General features: G+C 38.9%; 1 protein-coding gene across 7 annotated transcripts in view; it reads left to right on the top strand.

The window, feature by feature from the left end:
* The window catches only part of TBC1D1 (TBC1 domain family member 1), a 200,328-nt gene that overhangs the window by 87,026 nt on the left and 93,846 nt on the right, over window positions 1–19,456 (top strand). For all 7 annotated transcript variants that reach the window (XM_039848785.1, XM_039848789.1, XM_039848786.1 and 4 more), the window contains 5 exons: window positions 8,588–9,106; window positions 10,682–10,771; window positions 12,542–12,646; window positions 13,174–13,303; window positions 18,848–18,939. In XM_039848785.1, the coding sequence (XP_039704719.1) occupies window positions 8,588–9,106; window positions 10,682–10,771; window positions 12,542–12,646; window positions 13,174–13,303; window positions 18,848–18,939 (936 nt within the window). The remainder of the gene's footprint in view (window positions 1–8,587; window positions 9,107–10,681; window positions 10,772–12,541; window positions 12,647–13,173; window positions 13,304–18,847; window positions 18,940–19,456) is intronic.

Here is a 19,456-nt window from a genome sequence, read left to right as displayed (position 1 = left end):
ACTTTTCAAGTAACCCATATTTTGTGGTCTCGTTGCTTAGTCCATTTGTGTTTTTTGTGATTACAATCCTTTCTCATTCTACATAGCAGAGAGAAGAGGGGGCCTGGGAATAATGTATAGATAAGTCATTCAAACATGAATTCCACTTTGGCCCTTTCTGAACATTTTTTTGATATGATCTAAAATTTTATATATTACTTTTTTTGTAGGGGAAAAAAATCGAGTCAGTTTGGACTCCCTGGGTCGTTGGTGGCAGGTTTTATTCTAGGAAGGACAGAGTTTGGTAAATATTTGAATCATCCTGTTTGCTCGTAATAATTTATTTAAAATGTACTCCATACTGAGTTTGTATTTCTCTGTTTTCTTAACCTCCTTAGCACTTCTACTCCCGCAGTGTTGGCATTCCACTTTGCTTAGTCATTTGTGTACTTGTTTATTCTCTCTGTAGCTTCCTTGAAGGAGAAGATCCATGTGTGCTTTATTCTTTTATTGCCCGTGGAATTTGGCAGAAGGTGTTATACACAGCTCGAGCATGAACATGACTCTTAGTTGCACATGACAGACACCCAGTGTAACATGGCATAATCAAAAAGGAGATTTAATGGCACAAGCATCCCAGTTCACTGGCTTCAGGCCTCGCTGGATCTAGGTCCTAAACTGTATCAATACCATCACTCTCACCCTCTCTCTTCCATTCCTCCCCTTCCCCAGCCCTGTCTTTCTCTGACATGTATTTACGTGTGATGGTACCTACAATTCCAGGCTTATATCCTTAGAAGCCTTACATCCAAAAGCAAGATTTCTCAATCTTGGCACTCCTGACATTTGGGCCTGATGGTTCTTTGCAGTGTAGCCTGCCCTGTGCATTGTAATGTGCAGCAGCATCCTTGGCCTCCACTCACTAGGTGCCAGTAGCCTCTGTCATCTTCCAGTAGTAACAACCAAAACTGTCTTCAGTCTTCAGACACTGATAAGTGTATGTATGTGTGTCGGCCGGGGGGCGGGAAGTGAGTGGCAGATTTGCCCCTGGTTGAGAATCACTGGTCTAAAGCAATAGCAAGTTTCCTTTTTCCTACCGATTCTATGAAACACCTAGGCCTAGCCGTTCTTGGTCTGGGTTAGGTATGTGCCCAACCTTGAGCTGATCACATGGTGGGGCAGACTAATGGAATATGCTGGTTGGCTTAGTCCAGGGTCGCCATTCCACTCATGACCTGCGGCTGGGCCTATGGGTCCCACCTATCCGTTGGAAAGGGAATGGGGCAAGGTACTATATATTTTTGCAGGAAAGGGGGATGGAGTCCATGTAAGACCAAAACAAAAGAGAACAAAAAACTCCCAAACCAAAGCAGGAAACACACAGACTGCCATGGGGCTGGGAGGCCTTTTTTAGTTGAGAGTGAAGCCTCGGTGTGGTGGAAAGAGGATGTGTTAGCTGGGTAACTTCGCTAGACTCACCCCACCCCGACCCCCACCATCAGATTAGATCATGCCTATGAAAATACTATTCTCTTGTAAAATTTTCATTACCGTGTAACATAAACAGAATTATACGTAAGCTACATATACTCAGTGACTTCACGGTTTCAATAATCTTGTATAGGCAGTGCCCAGATTAAGAAACAGAACAGTCCAGAACCCCCACAGGCCTTCTCCCAGTCAGTCATCCTTCAGGAATAATCACTAGCCTGCCTCCTATTGTCATCGTTTAGTTTTGTCTGTCTTTGAAATTTTGCAAAAATAGAATTATGTCATGTGATTCTTATACCTGTTTTTATTCATCATGATATTTGAGTTTTTATCCATGTTTTTGCATATAAGATAGCTTGTTTATTCTCATTCTTCATGTTTTTGGTTATGTGAATATGCCACATATTTTTCAGTTCTGTTGATGGACAGTGGGTTGTTTCTAGTTTTTGACTGTTGGAAATGCTATGACTGTCCTGTACACAGTTGTTGGTGAGCCAAGACACGTCTCTGCTGCGATGCCTTGGGCCGGAATTGCTGGTTCCTCCACTAGGGTTTTAACTGCTCTGAGATTCTCAAGGACTTCTCTTTTTGAGGCATAAATGAGAACAGGTGAAAAAGACTTGTGTATGTGTCACCTAGAAGGTTCGTATTCTCCGCTATGTGTTTTGTCTAAGATTATTGATTTGGATATGAAAATACAACACATGGGCAACTCATTACCTTGAAAATAAATTTTCATAAGTTTAATATATTTGGTCCTGGATGATTTTAGGTAGAAGCAAAATAGTTTTGGTGCCCCAAACTAGCTGATTTTACTGGTTTGTTTATAAATATATACTATGTAACCAAATATTCCTTTATTGATGATCTCTCCCTTAGTGACAGAATTTAAAAGGACATCATTTATAAAAACTGATTGTGGCATGTGTCCTGGAGAAGGAACCAGCGCTTTGTTTAATGGTTTCTCCTAGCACATTTACATGTTTTTAGTTGCCTGCCTTGTAGAAAAGGGACCCAGTGTCCCTTTTCAAAGATTTCGTAACATACATAACGGGTGATTGCTATGATTAACTGCTAATTCATTGTATTTGTGTTTCTTACTCTTTGAGAGAGGATTTTAAAGTAAACTTTGATCAAAATTGTAGAATAACATTTCTTAAAAGGCATTTGCTCTTATGTATTTAATTAGCTGAGACTTCTGAAATGCAGTGAATTTATTTGCAAATCAAATTTTGTCCTTAAATGGCATAAACAATTCATCACATATTTGTGTGGCGAGCCTGTATTTTTGTCTTCACTAATTTGTTCATCTCAGCTGCAAGCCTGGTCTGTGCAGTTGCCCAGGGTCAGTGCCGCTAGAGCACACAGCTCGCCTAGGCCACTAATAATCACATCGTTTTAGGGTGTGGTGATGTGGGGACAGGGTAAGGAGGCGGAATTCCTTACCTCGGACATGACAAAGGACAGACGATCAATCTGGGATTCTACTCATTAGAACCAGGAGGCATCTGAAAGCTGCAGGTGCCAGGGCCCTGCCTCCAAAATCAGCTGCTCCATCTACATACACCAGGATGGGGCCAGACATTGTTTTTTTTTTTTTTTTTTTAAATACTGGCAATTCTAATGTGCAGCCACATTTGAGTTGCTAATCAATACACTAAATGAAGAGGGTTGGACTTGAGGACTTACGTTCCTAGGTTGAACATTCCATGATTTATTCTATGATTTCTGTCAATATATATGCTAACCAACTAAAATGTTTTGACTTTTAAAAATTGCTTTAGAAAACTTACAAAATACCTTCATTATCTTACAGTGGTATCTTCTCCCACTTCTTTCTTGTTCTTTTCTTACGTTTTGTCACCCTCTTTTTGTTAGCTCTTTTAGCTATTAAATCACTTCTTACATTAGATTTTAGTCTCATTGTTTTACATTGGTAGAAACATGTTGGTTTAATCAGAAGGTTGTAGTAACCTTTCAAACAATTATTTTGGAGTATGACCCTGGCTTTGACGTTTGCATAGACTCTTTCCATGCAGTTCGAAAGCTAAGAGTTTATCCAGTTTGCCATTTCAGAACTAGAGAAGCTGAATACCACTACTGTTTGATATATGATAAAAGATAAGGATGAATTGAGGGTGTGTGGCCCTGTGTTAGGACCTAGCAGCTATTAACATTTTTTATGTGCCAGACGCTTCCTCAGCCAGCTAATGAGCACATCTGATCTCTCTTTTGGGAAGGTGTAACATATTAATCTGACCTTTTGGCTAAGCGCAAAGCAGGAGTTGAGACATGAGTTCACTGTGAGGAGCCATAGCAGGCAGACAGGACAGACCTCTCTACTCAGGATCGGCCATCTCTCCTATGCATTCAGTGCCTTGCTCATGTTGTATTCTAGCATCTCTCACATTATACTGGAAATCACATATTTAGATGTGTCTCTTTTACTTCCTATACTGTGAGCCTCATAAGATGAGAAGGAATCACGTCTTATCGAATGAGATTTACACCGTTATGTTAAATCTCATCCCCTCCAGCAGACTGAAATGTCAGATAATAGTCATACTCATTTACATGTCTTGTCTAGATAGTGTCAGACATGTGTTTTATTTTCTTTAAATAATTTAAGTAGGGAGACTAATAAGATATTTTCTTAAGTGTTTTATATGAAATCCAAGGCAAGTAAGATAAAGTGAGGAAATACTTGCTTTAATTTATTTTTCATCCCCTATTTACCTTGTTTATGGCCAAGAAATACAAGTAACCACTCATGACCAACAAAAACAAAATGCACATCTGTTCCTTCTGGAAAATGATTGTGCTGAATAATTATTTTCTCTTTGAAATGCTTGTTTTAACCCCTTGCAGCTAGAAAACATTTCATCCAAGTTAACAAAGCACAGTTTGACGTGCCATATTTTAATGTTCAATACCAGGAAAAAAAAAATGCTAGAATTTTAAATACAAATACAGGCTTCTTTAGAGTCATTTAATATTTATTTGTTACTAGTTGGCAGAAAAAAATGTCAAATGACTTTTCATTCTAAATATTGTTTCAAGAACTCTTTCCTAAATTCTTATGAATAAAATTACACTTGCAGTATGTTTATAATCCTTCAAAATCCCTAAATCCTCAAAAAGAAAATTAATCTGAATGTTTAAATAAGGATTTTATTTTCAGAAATGAACAACTTTTGATTATCTTAGAGTATTATTTTCTGGCTACTTAATAAAAACAATATTCACTTCAGCCTGCTGAGGAAACGTCATACTGTGCATTTGTTACTATGTGAATTTGAAAAATCTTGTTTTGATTGTGAAATTAGTGCAGATTTACTTTAAAATCAAGCTTTAGTAGAAACTCAAATAGGTTGGCAGAAGAGCAGTTTAGTAAATATTTATGTCTAAACAGGGCTGTTTCTTGTTATTGGTGAATCATTTTAATTAACATTTTTGTTGTGATTTCCATTGTAAAAGGAAATAAAACTAAACCTCAAACCTTTATAGAATTTAGTAAAATGCTTTTCAGAAGAAAAGCATTCGTTTTTACTTCAACTAATTTTGATTTATTTTGCTTATCTGCAATCAGAAATTTCAGTTTTTACTTCAACTAATTTTGATTTACTTTTTCTGCTTATCTGCAATCAGAAATGACGTAGTTATTATTGCTGTGACTAAACTAAAAAAAGATTTATGTTAAATGTCCTCAGATCTTATCAATGGGAATAAGTTTTTGCCCTAAAAGGGTCTGCGTATTCATAAATATTGTAACTTGAAAAACATGTTCTCATAGACTAAAGTTTCACCTTGAGACATTTTTCAATTTAGTTTGCTTCTTTTGGGGGATCAATATTGGCATCCCCCCTTTATTTTTATGTATCTCTGTAAGCTGCCAACTCCAGCAGACCCGTGTCCGCCTATTCTCAGTTGCTCTTCTTCCTTTCTGGAAGAGGGAGTGCTTGCTTGCCCGGGCACCTCTGACAGCATCCTTACCTGCCTTCCTTCTTCCTTCCATTGCCTGCGATTCCTGTTTCTTTACACCTGAAATAGTGGTGTATCCTAAGGTCCTATCTTTTTCCCCTTCCTTTACTTTCCTTTTTTCTGTTCCCAAGGCATCAGTCACTTCCTGTGTTATGAGCTGTTAACATCCCAATCTAAGTCTTCTGTCTTGGACTCCAGACCCATTTGTCCAGCTGACCACTAGATGCCTTTACTTTCAAGTCCTCCTGGTCTGACCCAACATGTACAAAAGCAGAATTCATTGTAATATCTCCTTCTCTATTCCCGACTTGGGCCAATAGCACAGTCATCTACCAAGAAATCTAAGCCAGAGCTCTGCAAGTAACATAGTTTTCAATACCCTCACTTCCCCCTTCCAGGTAATCACCAGTCCTTTGGATTCTGTCTTCCAGAATCTTTCATTCATTCTTTCTCTCGCTCTTCAGTGCTTGGTTCTTAGTTCAGGCCCCCAACAGACCTTCTGTCAATTACTCGATACTCCATTCCCTTCCCAGGCAAGGCTGCCTCGCATTCATCCCACTACTGAATTCCTACCTCCTGGCATCTAGTTATACAAGGAAAAAAATGTTTGGAAATAAATGAAGGGACCCAATTCTCTTAAGTAGCAACAGTGCAGGTGAGTCCAGGACAGAGTTATAAAGAATGGAGAATTAAGGGTTTCCTCACAAGTGGACATTATGCCCTCATTTTTTTTTTTCAGAAAACAGTGTCCCAGGTCTGTCTGGTAAAGGGAACTAAACTATTAGTAAAAATTTACACATTTAAACACCGTGGAGCCCACTTTTTACTTAAATAGTCTCTTATTGTTGAACCATTTATAGTAACGTTTAAACAACATTTGATTTTTAACTGTTTACAATTTATTCTTTAAACAATGGCAGTATGCCTTCAAATATTCTCAACTTGTTATAGTCTTCTGGTTAGGTTCCCAGTGATTTTTCTTTAACCTCAATTATCTGCTTTATACCCATTTTACACATAACTTACCAGAGCAAGGAGAGAGAGGTGCTGATCTTTGACTAAAGCATATCATTTTAAGATTCTGATGAAAGTGTAGGAGAGATCGGTGGTTGGAAAAACTACCATCGCTCAACCCTGACAAAAGTACAGTGTGCTCTTTAGCCTCTTCTGACCCTGTGAAGCAAGGGAATAATAAAGTTCTCTACTTTGTGTCTTACTGTGTCTGTGTCATTTATTACTGAGCCACCGTAAATTCATGTGACTTCACACACTTTCTCTCCCCTTTGATATGTGATGAAAGACACCATTACTCACTTCAGATACAGTGGATGACCCAGCATACAGAAATGTCAGTTACTTAGCAAGCCTCAAAAGACCTGTGTAAGCTTTGAATTTTCTGTTCAGAATGAGGTTAATGGGAAGATTCACGTGACTCCTGATAAAATAATTTCACGTGTTTGCTTAGAAAAGTGACAAAATTCTTTATTTGTATAAAATGGTAATTTTTCTTTGAAAAACATCATTATTCTCTACCTTCCAGAAACAACTTTTACCAGAAAAATCAGAGCATCTTTTTTCAAAGAGAAATGACCTTTTTTTTTTTTTGGCCAAGGTCCTATAGTGACTTGTTGGGAGAGTTGTAAATAAAACCTAGACTTCCTGCCTCCTTCTTCTCTTTGTCCTGTCTTCTTTCATATTGAAGAACAATTTTGAGGCCTCCATATGACGTGTAATTATTTGGCAGTAGAGGAGTGTTATCACACAAGCAAATATTGCAGCTAGATGCTGGATGTGTGTTGACATTTCAGCTTATTTAGTATCATTTAGGTCTTATGTTTCAGCAGTCAGTTTTTAAAATATAAAATATCCCTAAAGATATTTTGACTTTTTATTTCAAAAAATACCTTTATGGCAGAGAGATTGTCTTTAAGATGTGCTTGACGTGAAATCACAGAGAGTAAAATCTCTTGAGTGGTTGAATCTTTGGGGATTATGTCATGAACGTAGAATATAAGCAGACTTTTGAATTCTATTAAAACCACCTCCCTTCACTGTATATATTGATCTTTAACCTGAGTTAAAAAGGGTCCCCCCCCCACACACTATAATGTTAGAAAGTCATTGAGTAGATGAATATTGGGTCTTAAATTGAATTTTCTTACATAGAAAAAAGGACAAAAATTGGTTTGGGTGGTAGGTCATAAGTGACTAGGTCCTTGCTTATGAAGATTGGATCCATTCCTGTCTCGTTTTAGTGCTGTGGTGGGACATCATCCAGATGATCACACAGATGCCATTCACTGTGTTGCAGTCATCTTTCTGTCTCCTTCTTGCTGCTTTGAAGATCTTTTCAGAAACTCATGATGAGAGCATTTGGGATGACGATAGCACACAAGAGCCTTTTGTTCATTCTCTTGATCATGACTTTACACTGAACCCAAAGGTTTTAGAGTCTCTGTGGGGAGAAGCCCCAGTGTGTGGCTGTGATAATGATACTGTCATGGTTGCTTACTCCTTGATTAAAACCTCCTACCTCTGCAGTCGATACTGTTCAACTGTTAGGAAATACAGGGCTCAGTAATAAATTTTCAGTTATCATTGAAGAAAATAATGCGATCCGAAGAAATGTTTTATAAGATTATTTCAGTCTTCACTTGTCATACTCATCCCAGCCATTTATTGGGGAAGACTTTCCACGGTACACTGCTGTGAAATCTAGAATATCTGCCTAGTGTTTTGGTGCATCACATTGGAGACAAACCTCTTGGGGAGGTGATGGCTTCTCCAGAGAGGACCTTTGGCTTTGGAGCCTGGGTTTGAGTTGGAAGCTTACCACATTGGGCTGTGGGTCTGTGGGCCAGTTGGCTTAACCTTGTGCGGTGTTGTGGGCATGTGAATCCTCCACCATAGCCCTTTGTTCCCCTTCTCTCTGTGAACATCGTGCATTTCCCTCTCATGGGCGGCATTCATGGCCCCGGATTCCCTGGAGTGTCCTCCTTCAGGTACCATGCGATGGACCGCACAGCCGAGCGGATGAGGAGAGCGCGGCATCGGCCCCTTGCGTCTTCACGCCTTGTGTGCGGGCGTGGGAGCAGCTACCGCGCATCCCAAGTAACGCACCTTCCTCTCTCCACAGGTGCCTGAGATCATCAGCTCCATCCGTCAGGCCGGGAAAATTGCCCGCCAGGAGGAGCTCCACTGCCCGTCGGAGTTCGACGACACATTCGCCAAGAAGTTTGAGGTGCTCTTCTGCGGCCGGGTGACGGTGGCGCACAAGAAGGCCCCGCCAGCCCTGATCGACGAGTGCATCGAGAAGTTCAATCACTTCAGTTGCAGCCGCAAAGCTGAATTCGATATGGTCTCCCAGAATTCTGAGACCCCCAGCCCCGCGGCGGGGCTTTCTTTCTCCGACAAGTTCCGATCTGTGCTCCAGCCGGCAGGGAACTGGGAGCAGGGCCGCAGGCCAATGCGCAAATCCTCCTCCCAGCCGGGGCTGCGCTCTTTGGCCTATAAGAAGGAATTTCAAGATGGAGGCCTTCGAAGTAGTAGTTTCTTCAGCTCTTTTGATGAAAACGACATTGAGAACCACCTCATTAGTGGACACAATATTGTGCAGCCAACAGATATTGAGGAAAATCGAACTATGCTCTTCACGGTAAACTATCATCAAGCCTCATGCTCGACCCCAGTCTGAGATACGCGTTCAAAAGAAAATCTGCTTTATTGAGTGAAGATGTCTTAGTACATTGCTTTTGGATTTATACGTGAATCCATCTATTTTTATACTGAATAATTCTTTTCTCATGATAAAATCTTACTTTAGTTATAAGCCTTTAAAATCAGCAAGGGAGAACATAAAGAGAATCCATTTTATAGCCTTGTATAATATTGATCGCCTTCTCCTACGGTTGTAAAGCTACCTTTTCAATATGGAAGGAACACAGTTAATATGTGTAAAAGAGACCCCAAAAGGGATTTTTTTTTTTTTAAAGTAATATATTTCAACAAAAATTTTTGTAAAATACTCCCTCTTTACCATTTTTATTGATTTATAAAACATTTACCCTTTGTTAATCAGGATAATTGGATTTGGGGATGATATGATATTTGAAATTTATATCCAAAGGGAACTATCAGTTCAACCAACTGCTTAGGTTGATGCTACTGGATGTATGCAGGTTTAAGATCGACACAGTCAGCGTGAAAAGGGCTGATTTCTTTCTCTTTTCATCATCAGCCTAGTATTCTAAAACAGTGCTACATTGGTACTCTGACTTGTGCTTTAATCCTTGGCCTGTATTTGTAAAACTCTGTCTTGGTGACATTGGGAAAGCTACTCAGTGCATCTATTTTCGAGTATTTATTGTGTGGCTGCTGTGTACAGCGTCTCTTGCAGCATCTTAGAAACATGGTAGTGAACAAGACATGTGGTCTCTGCCCACATGGAATTTAGATTCCATGTAAGAGAGACCAACAACTGATTGTACAAATAATTGCTTTATTGCAATTGTGATAAAGGCTGCAAAGTAGAAGCAGTGAGTGCTGTGAGAGCACCTTTGCAGAAGTGATTTTCACTGAGCAGAGGTTTCAGTGTGACCAACTAGAAGAGTTTCTGGGGTTTAGGGAGCAGCAGGTGAGAAGGCCCTGGGGGAGGGATGGAGCACAGACAGCAGGGGGCAGGTCTGTTGTGCTGACCTAGGTCAGTAAGACTAAATGTTAATTTTTGCTAATCTAACTTTAAAAAGCCAGGTTAGTATTTTGGGAATGCCTAACACACAGTATATACTCAACAAATGGTAGGTAATTTTTAACAAACATTTTATTAAAAAGCCTTTTCAGTAAAAAATAATCATTAGAAAGTGTATTGAAAGTTTTAAAAGAGAACTTCTGCTTCGTGGAAGATTTGCTTATGTAGAAAACTCGTTACCTTACAGAGAGGAGATATGGGATCTGAGGCTTTGTTGCTAACTTTTGGATATTTGGTCCTCTCACCTCAAAGGAGACTACTGTCTTATGTAGGGGAATGCACTAAGTTGTCTTGGTTCCCTGAAATCCATAAGATAAATTATAACCTTTGAAGTGATTTTCTACAGTGAGATAGTTGGAATTTTATAGGAGCTTGCCTCTTTTATTCTTTATTTTCATAGGTCATGAAATGAAAAAGTTTGTGTGATAAATTTGAATTTAACTTTTATGAAAAGCTGGTTTCTCTGTTTGTCTGTCTTTTAAGATTGGTCAATCTGAAGTTTACCTCATCAGTCCTGACACCAAAAAAATAGCATTGGAGAAAAATTTTAAGGAGATATCCTTTTGCTCTCAGGTAAGTGGAGATGGATTATTTGCTCAATTGCCGTTGACTTTTTAATGAATTCTTTTAATTCTTTCATTCAACAGAAGTGCTAAAGGTCACAAGATGTATGCTAAGTCCTTGATTTGTGTTCTTGCATTTCTTTCTCCTTTGCTTTAGTATATTAAGGCAACATATGCATATAATGTTGGAATTAAGAATTTTGTTCTTAGCAACAATAACCTACTGAAGAAAATAGATATACTTCTCTCTCTCTTTTTTTTTTTTTCCAATTATTGGTGGTAATGTTCTCCAGTCATGATTTCTAGGTATATATGTGTATGTGTGTGTGCATGTTTTATATATACGTTCATACATACACGCACCACATATTTTGAATAGTTATTTCTCCTGTACAAAAATTTATAACTTGGTTTGGGTACTAATCATCATTTTTTCTTCTTCCTTAACATACAATAGATAGAGGATGTTTTACACAGAATATTCTCTTACTTGAGTTCTTTCTTGATAATCTCCTGGGTGTGTTTCATAGAAAGATTTTGGAGAATCTGTCAGTTATAATGCAACTGTGCCAGTGTTACTCAGGATCTTCCTAACAAATATGAGATCACAAAGTTATTGTTATTTTTTTAAACTCTTCTCATTTCCTCACTTCCATTTTCTCATAATTCATAAGATGATGAAAATCTCATTGTTTTATAATATGATCTACTTTAGGATTCAAAAGGGAATGTTTTTTTCAAAATGTGAAAATAATGATTCTTAATAGATTGACTAGGGAACCATTTACAAAGGAAAAGTTTTTCCAAATCATATTCCCCTGAGAAGTAAGTAACCTCTAGCGTATACTTAATATGCTGTTGGAGAACATCAGTTGACATGCCAGATTATGTCAGTGATTGCCCATTTATTGGAAACTATTCAATCTGAAAGTGAGATTATCCACAGAATTTTTATCATGAATGGCTGTTATTTCTATTAGAATGTTAATGTTAAATGTTTGCTTTTTCACGTGATAGTTTTATGATCACCCGAACTTCAAGCTATCAGCACTCATATCTTTGCATGTTGATACTCTCAGGAGATACTGACACATTAATATTTATAGACAATGTCTTATCTGTATTAAAGTGCCTCTTTGCTGATACTTTCAAAACAAGTTTAGATATTAACATTGATTAAAAAGAGCTCTTAGGAAACTATGTTGGAGCCCTGGCCTTAATAGCTTATGTTTCTAAGCTTCTCTATATGAGTATAATTTTTGATTCAGTCTTCATACCAGTTTACTTCAATATTTACCTGTTTGTTACTTTAGAAGTTCACATATGTTTTAAATCTTTACTTATAACCTTTGTGTCTGTGTGCGTGTGTTTGCCATGTGTACATGCATTGAGTGTGTGTATTTGTGTACAGTTGTGTTTCTTCATTAAATCTCTGGTCTGCTTTTGATTTTCTAAGTAGTTTGTTTTTTAATACCTAAGAAAAGTTCTCATTTTTTCTGTGTTAGCTTTTTTTCCACTTCCTTTTAGTACTAACATGAGCATTAAAAACTTTGGTCTTCAGATCTTTTCTTAATATGGGGATAATCAGAGTAACATTTTAGAGGAACAATGTTAATCATCTTTTGGAAGGTATTTTTAGATATTAAAATATCCAGAAAAAATAGTAAGTTTGTAGTGCTCTTCCAAAGGGTGCTGTGTAACTCTTCAGTTGCCTCTCTGGCAATGGTGCCTCTTTTGGATACAATTCAACTGTCCCTACCTCTTTCCCTGCCTTCAACAGGGTATTAGACACGTGGACCATTTTGGGTTTATCTGCCGAGAATCATCAGGAGGTGGAGGCTTTCATTTCGTGTGTTATGTGTTCCAGTGCACAAATGAAGCTCTGGTAAGCCAGAACGAACAGGTCTTACCTTGAAACCTCATCTACAGGAAATTCCAACCTCACTAATTTTTCTTTCCTTAGCAAAATCTCATAGCCTCATCGACATATCATTATTTGGCTTTCATTATTCATTTGTGACTATTGAATAACTAGTTGGGAGGCATCTGAGACTAATTTGGGTATGCATTTTCAATTTTCATTATTTTCGAAGAACCTGCTCACTTTCACCCTCACTTTTAGCAATTTTAAAATGTCATTTTGGACTTTCAGTCAGAGGAGTTAGCTTTTTCCCTCAGTATTTAATTTGTGGTTTTGGTTTTTACCTTATCTCCTTTCAGAACCCTGAGCATCTAGGTAGTATTTCACAGACTGTAATCCTAGCAGATATTATGATTATTATTCGTCAACCTGTGACTAATAGTCCAGAAAACTCTTAAAATACTAAGTCTTTCCACTGAGTTCTGAAATTTCAACCCAGCTCGCTTTAAATTGACTTTCTGCTAGCTACACTCTCTCTTCTCTTTGATCAGGTTGATGAGATTATGATGACCCTGAAACAGGCTTTCACGGTGGCTGCAGTGCAGCAGACTAAAGCGCCAGCCCAGCTGTGTGATGGCTGCCCCCTGCAGGGCCTGCACAAGCTCTGCGAACGGATAGAGGGTGAGTAGGGGCCCCTCTTGAGCTTTAACGTAGCGGGAGTTAAAGGTCCCAGGAAAACTAGATGATCTGTTGAAAGGTTCTGCCTAACAGAGCCTTGTATCATAGTTGCTGGGATTGTAGGTAAACTTCCAACATGCAGTCTGTGTCTTTCATGTGCCAGGTTTGTGCTAGGTGCTCGGGATTTGAAGATGAAATCCCATATCCTCTTCTACTATCTCCCCTCCAAGGGGCTATGAGGGTAGCGGAGGAGTTGGAGGAAAAGGTTACAAAGCCATTCGCGTTGTTAATCAGGGTGGTGTGAGTGGTTAGTCACATTGGCCACTGTAGAGGGATCTAGTAAGATGAGAACTAAAGAACTTCCTTCCACTAAGTGTCTCAGTTTTCATGAGCAGTTTTAATGGAGTGGAGGGGGCAGAAGACAGGTTGCAGTTGAGGACCAAGTGGGAAAGACTAAAAGAAGTGGTGACTGAGTATGGACTACAGTTTCTGGAAATTTGACTTAAGGAGAAATATAATGTTATGATTTGCAGCATTATTTATTGAGTACTTCAAATGTAGCAGGCACCATGCTGAGTGTTCTTTTCTCACATGTATTCTGATCCATTTAATCCTCACCACATTGTGAGAGGGAAAGGCACTATTTATTTTGTACATCGTCGGGATAAGTAAGTTGAAAATTAGTGACAGCTAAGCGTAAACTAGTGTAAACTAGGAATAGGCTAGTTCAGGAGTGAGCCCCAGGTAGGAAAGCCCCAGCCATTACCTGCCGCCCAAGCTGTCCTCCCAGGAGAAGGCCATCCTGCAGGAAAACCCAGCTGACTTTGCTTTTTACAATTGGAGGGGTTTGAACAAATTCAGAGCCTGAGGGACCGCACGGGTCAGACTGGAATGGAGGACATCCCTCCTGAACAGGGCTGGGGAACCTGCCTCGGGCAGGAAGAGAGAAGCTCTCTGTCCCTGGGACAGCAGAAGAGGCCCAGGGGCAAAGGCCGAACCAAGGCGAGGGTGAAGTGGTGATGGTGTTGTTTCTCAGAGGAAACCGAGAAGTCGAAGGGTTCCTTTCTCTCTCTTCTTCATTTTGCATTTTGTTGCATTTATGGGAGGATTTCTAAAACTTGTTTTTGGCACATGGTTTTTGTGGGGAATCGCAGATTTAAGCAACCCATGTTATTGTTAAAAAAAAAAGAAGATTCAATTGTTTCCCATGTCCCTTTATAAACTCTATTTGTGTAAAGGAAAATTACATTACTATTTAAATCTGATTTCTTTTTTTTTTTATAATGGTGGTAAAAATGCACATAACATAAAATTTATCATTTAAACCTTTTTTAAGTGTACAGTTCAGTGACATTAAGTGCATGCACATTGCTGTGCAGCTGTCACCACCGTCCATCTCCAGTACTTTTTCATCTTTTCAAACTGAAACTTATTAAGCATCAACTCCCAATTTCCCCCTCTCTCCAGCCCCTGGCAATACCATTCTTTCTGTCTCTATGAATGTGACTGCTCTAGGTATTTCATATAGGTAGAATCATACAGTATTTGTCCTTTTGTGTCTGGCTTATTTATTTAGCGTAATGTCTCCTAGGTTCATTCACAGTGTAGCATGTGTCAGAATTTGATTTCTTTTTAAGGATGAATAATATTCCGTTGTGTGTATATACCACGTTTTGTTTTTCCATTCATCCGTTGGTGGGCATTTGGGTTGTTTCCCCCTTTTGGCCATTGTGAATGACGACGCTGTGAATGGCGCTGTACAAATACCTGTTAAGGTACCTGCTTTGTATTTTTTTGGGAAGATACCCAGAACTGGAGTTGCTGAGATCATATGGTAATTCTGTGTTAATTTTTTGAGAAGCTGCCGTACTATTCTCCATAGTGACTGCACCATTTTATATTCCTCTTGGCAATATCTCCATGTCCCCACCAACACTTGTTGCGTTCTGTTTTTTATTGTTTTTTGTTTTTATGATAACCATTCTCATGGGTGTGTGTGACATCTAATTTCTCTTTTTAAATGAAATAAATTGACAATTTTCATCTTAAGGTTCTTGAAGTCTTAGTTTCTGGCATTATAGCTCTCTTTAAAATGAATTAAATTTCAGCTGTGTTTTACTGAGTTTTCCTAGTTGCTACTATTTGCTGATATTATACAAAATATATCTGGGAACAAAAAAAGTTGTGCATCAACTAGAGAAACCATCTGAGAGGCTCACTAACCCTTTCCTAAATGGTCGTCAAGAGAAAATAAACGATGACGGCAATGTCCCTTAAAAGCTTATTAAGAAGCCAGCACTGACTTTAGCTTTTAAAATAAAGCAGACCGTGATCTGTAGGAACTGGAAGCGTTTCAAAGTTCCACTTGATAAATCTTTGTTTGATCTGGCTTTCAGAAAGTTATAGCTGAAAAGTTTAATCAGGGTAGAGATTTTATAGCTTTTGTTTTGGAATTATCATTTAATTCATCTTTTTACCTGATAAAATCCAAGCAAAGCAGAAAGCTGTGGTAATGTAAAAACATCCATTAAACAGCATGATCAGATGGCTGGTGAGGGTATGTTTTGCCTACATGATGAGAAGCATTTTTAAAGTACAGTTGGTGCATTATTAGAGGCATTCTTAGGAGGGGAAATGCTGGTTACTTTATGAACAGTTTGAGGCCCCTGCTTTTTGCTATACAGAATTCTAATAAGTAGAATGAAGTGGTTTATTAAAGCTCATTGCACGTTATGGGAACTTGTTGTCTGGCCGAGAACTCTGTAAACTGTGGCCGCAAAAAGAAAGACTTATAGATTGTGTTATGTTAATGGATATAGTGATGCTATGCCCTGGAATGTATGAATTTGAATAAATGCACTGTACATATTAATTACACTGGATACTCTAATGTGCACGTATAACATGTGAGAGGTACAGCCATGCTCAGGTCTGTGTTTGAACTGCGTACCACTGCTGGTAGTAGTTACATAGTATTTCGCTTAAAGATTAGAGGAGCATTTTCAGAATTACTAGAATGAGTTATACTTTCACTAAAAAGAAAAAAAGCAGTTGAACTGAGGTTTTCCTTTGCTCCCTAAGTGAATTTGCCTCTGGCAAAGCCAAGCCATCCATCAGAGCTCCCAAGGCAGCCTCATTAACAACTCGCCTGGAGGGATTGTAGTTCCAGAATGCCCTTGACTCTGGGTACCTTTTTCTGTGTTGTTCTTTGCCTCCCTTTTACCTAATGAATAGATCTGTTGAAGACAGGATCTCTTCATACCTGCTAGATATGAAGAATAGTCTGTATTACTTGATTTCACCTAAGATTGTTAGAAGCATATAATTAATTGAATTCTTCATAGAGCTTGGGGTTTCTCTTCACATGTGAATGAATGTCTCATCAGACAATATAGTACGCCCAAAATAGGATGCTTACGCTGTGTCAGAGACATTGGGAGGATTACTGAAGGCTTCTTTTACTGTAAATTTAAATACTATTTTGATTTAACATGTGAGTAGTTAGTCTAGTCAAATCATCTGTCTCCTGGCTTTTGTGACCTAGCAGCTTGCTGGAAGAGCTCCTGAACTGTGCGCTCTGACAAAACCCATTTATCCTTTCTGCTCTCTTATCCACCTGTGAATTCACTTTGGTATTGAATCCCCATGTGACTCTCTGGATAAAGGGAGTGTTAAAGACTAATCTCTGAACCAGATATGTTTCAAATTCTGACTCTCTCTCTTACTTGGCTGATGACCCTGGACAAAATAAAATACTTCACTTCACCATGCCTTAGTTTCTTCATCTATATGTTGGGGTTACTAAAAATAGAGCCCACTTCTAGGATTATTTTTAGAATTAAATGAGATTATGCATATTGTGTTGAGTGAAGTGGCTCAGCAGTCACTTAAGAAATATTGGCCTTTATTTTATTTTTGTAGTAGCCTCTTAGGGTTTTCTTAGCAAAAAAAAAAAAAACCCAAAAATCAAAAACAAAAACAGTGTGGTAGGGAAGAAGGACTTCCGGGATGCTGAGATGGCTGCAGCAGTTTGAATCGGGGCAGCAGTCTCACCTGCTAGGAGACGGGGGCTGTGCCTCAGCTGCAGTCGGTGGTGGCGGAGCTCTGAGGCAGGCTTGGCTGCCGGTTGTTGGCTCCTGATCTTGGACAAGTTACCTGGTTTCTCTAGACCTCAGCAAACTCATCTGTAAAACAAAGGTGTGATTTCCAGGTCCCTGTTCCAAATTCGAGAAGTGTCCTTTCCTGACCATCTTTAGTTGTATAGATGCAGCCACACTGTTCTGCAGCTTCTGGAGAACAAGGCCAAGCCTCTGTCCAGGGTCTCACTCTCGGGAGGAGGAGAAGGGAGTGACAAGTGGATAAGGAGAGGGCTGTCCTTGGAATAAAAGTACAGACGTACCTCGGAGATGTTGCAGTTGGGTTTCAGATTACCACAATAAAGCCAGTATCACAGTAGAACGAGTCACACAAATTTTTTTTTGTTTCCCAGTGCATATAAAAGTTATGCTATATTATATAATAGCATTATGTCTAAAAAAAACCCCCAAGGTACGTATCTTAATTAAAAAATGCTTAAATGCTAAGAAATGCTATCCATCATCTGAGCCTTCAGCGAGTTGTAATCTTTTTGCTAGTGGTTGCCACAAACCTTCAATTTGTAAAAAACGCAATATGTACAAAGTACAATAAAGCAAAGTGCAGTAAAACAAAATATGTCTGTAATCTGCAGCCGTTTTTTTCAGGGTAGTTTAGGTCAGTAAATCCTTTCATTCTGAATCTCATCATGTGTAACATTTTTCTCTGGCACCAAGAAAAGACAAAACAAGGTCTGAGCCGTATTTCTGTGGAGAAGGGACTTTCTGAAATATCAGATACTAATGAGCACCAAAATTATGACTATTTTTACATCTTTTTCTCAAAATCCTCTGTAATGGTAACTAAATGGTCTTAAAACTATTAATAAACAGTGGTGGTAAAAGGCAAGTTGTTAGCCACGTGGTTCAGTTTTCTGTGAAGGAGTGTAACATGCAAGAGAAAAATGTTGGTCCGTTTTCAGGTGGCATAGTGGTTGTTCTCCTTAAGAAAAGTTATCAAGTTTATGTGTAAATACTCACAAGAATTTATCATATTCTGAGGACAGCGTTCTGAGCATGTGAGGTATTTTAACATGGAGTGGTGGTGAAAAGTAATTTGGAACCACACAGACCTGAGGTAAGAGTCCACGGTGGTGGTCTTTGGAAATTATTTAAGCTCTCTGGGTCTCAGTTTCCTTAACTGTAAAATGAGGGTGATTGAATCCTCCTCATCAGATTGTTCTGAACATTAAACGAAGTGATGCAGGCTCGATGTTTAAGACAGTGCCTGGCACCTGAGGGTGTAACTGAGTCATATTTGTTGTCATCATCATCAACATCATTATTGATTAAAATTTCTATAAAACTTCGAAAGACTGAAGTGGGTGGGTAAGAATGTAAAGGGAGTGAGTAGGGAAGTGTTCACTCTGCCTCAAAACTTTTATCTGTTTTCATCTCTTTGTTCTCTTAATAGGAATGAATCCTTCCAAAACCAAACTAGAACTCCAGAAGCACCTGACAACATTAACTAATCAGGAGCAAGCAATGATTTTTGAGGAGGTCCAGGTACAGTACTAGGTTTTAATTTCCATATGGAAAGAAAAAGCAGCAGCTTACCTGTGAAATGTTATTTATAAAAAAAAAAAAAGAGCAAACCAGAGCCGTCAGAGCCCTGTGAAAGTGGCCCCGGGTGCTTCTAGTTTAAGCTTTTATAGCCCTGTGGAGGGGCGGGGTCAGAACTGCAGAGTCACATCAGGTCTTGGTTTTCATGTGAAAACAACAAAACCGGAGAAGCTCTCCTTTAACAACATTTTAGAATGAGAAGAAGGAAATTATAAAGTGGAAAGAGCCTCAGCCTGGGACAGAATACCGGACTTCTGGTCCCTGAGCACTCGTCTGCTCCGTGGGAACCTCTGCCAGCCCCTTCCCGTTCCGGATCTCAGCCTTAAGTGTGGGACTCAAAGGAGACCATGTTTTATACCTTAAATTGCATATTAATTGTTCCTCCTTTTATTTTTTTGTTTTGAAAATAAATGTCGACGATATCTGCTTAGAGCTGTATATATAATTAATATAGTAAACC

The sequence above is a fragment of the Pteropus medius genome, unplaced genomic scaffold (assembly GCF_902729225.1).
Source record: "Pteropus medius unplaced genomic scaffold, Ma_sr-lr_union100, whole genome shotgun sequence".
Taxonomy (NCBI): domain Eukaryota; kingdom Metazoa; phylum Chordata; class Mammalia; order Chiroptera; family Pteropodidae; genus Pteropus; species Pteropus medius.
Note: the sequence above shows the minus strand (reverse complement) of the source record. Positions and strands in the feature narration are given on the sequence as shown.